This window comes from Sinocyclocheilus rhinocerous, unplaced genomic scaffold (assembly GCF_001515625.1).
Source record: "Sinocyclocheilus rhinocerous isolate Xijiao unplaced genomic scaffold, SAMN03320098_v1.1 C35301574, whole genome shotgun sequence".
Lineage (NCBI taxonomy): Eukaryota > Metazoa > Chordata > Actinopteri > Cypriniformes > Cyprinidae > Sinocyclocheilus > Sinocyclocheilus rhinocerous.
Genome location: NW_015746534.1, coordinates 1 through 434, shown reverse-complemented (window position 1 = coordinate 434; position 434 = coordinate 1). Strand labels below are relative to the sequence as shown.

The 434-nt window shown below is 58.8% G+C and overlaps 1 protein-coding gene across 1 annotated transcript; it reads left to right on the top strand.

Moving 5' to 3' along the window:
• Positions 1-5: 5 nt before the first annotated feature.
• Positions 6-431, top strand: LOC107734804 (potassium voltage-gated channel subfamily C member 1-like; the record flags this gene model as incomplete). The annotated part of the gene is made up of 1 exon (XM_016546721.1): positions 6-431. A coding segment is annotated over one exon (426 nt), but the record flags the coding sequence as incomplete, so codon positions are not given.
• Between the last annotated feature and the right edge of the window lie 3 nt (positions 432-434).

The window sequence follows — 434 nt, the reverse complement described above, 5'->3', positions numbered from 1 at the left end:
TGGGCTTCCTGCGAGTGGTGCGCTTCGTCCGAATCCTGCGCATCTTCAAGCTGACGCGCCACTTCGTGGGCTTGCGCGTTCTCGGGCACACGCTTCGCGCAAGTACCAACGAGTTCCTCCTGCTCATCATCTTCCTCGCTCTCGGCGTCCTCATCTTCGCCACCATGATCTACTACGCCGAGAGGATAGGAGCCAGTCCGGACGACCCTACGGCGAGCAAGCACACCAACTTCAAGAACATCCCCATAGGTTTCTGGTGGGCCGTGGTGACCATGACCACTTTAGGCTATGGAGATATGTATCCGGAGACGTGGTCGGGCATGCTGGTGGGGGCGCTGTGTGCCCTCGCAGGGGTGCTGACTATTGCCATGCCCGTCCCCGTCATTGTGAACAACTTCGGCATGTATTACTCTCTGGCCATGGCCAAGCAGAAG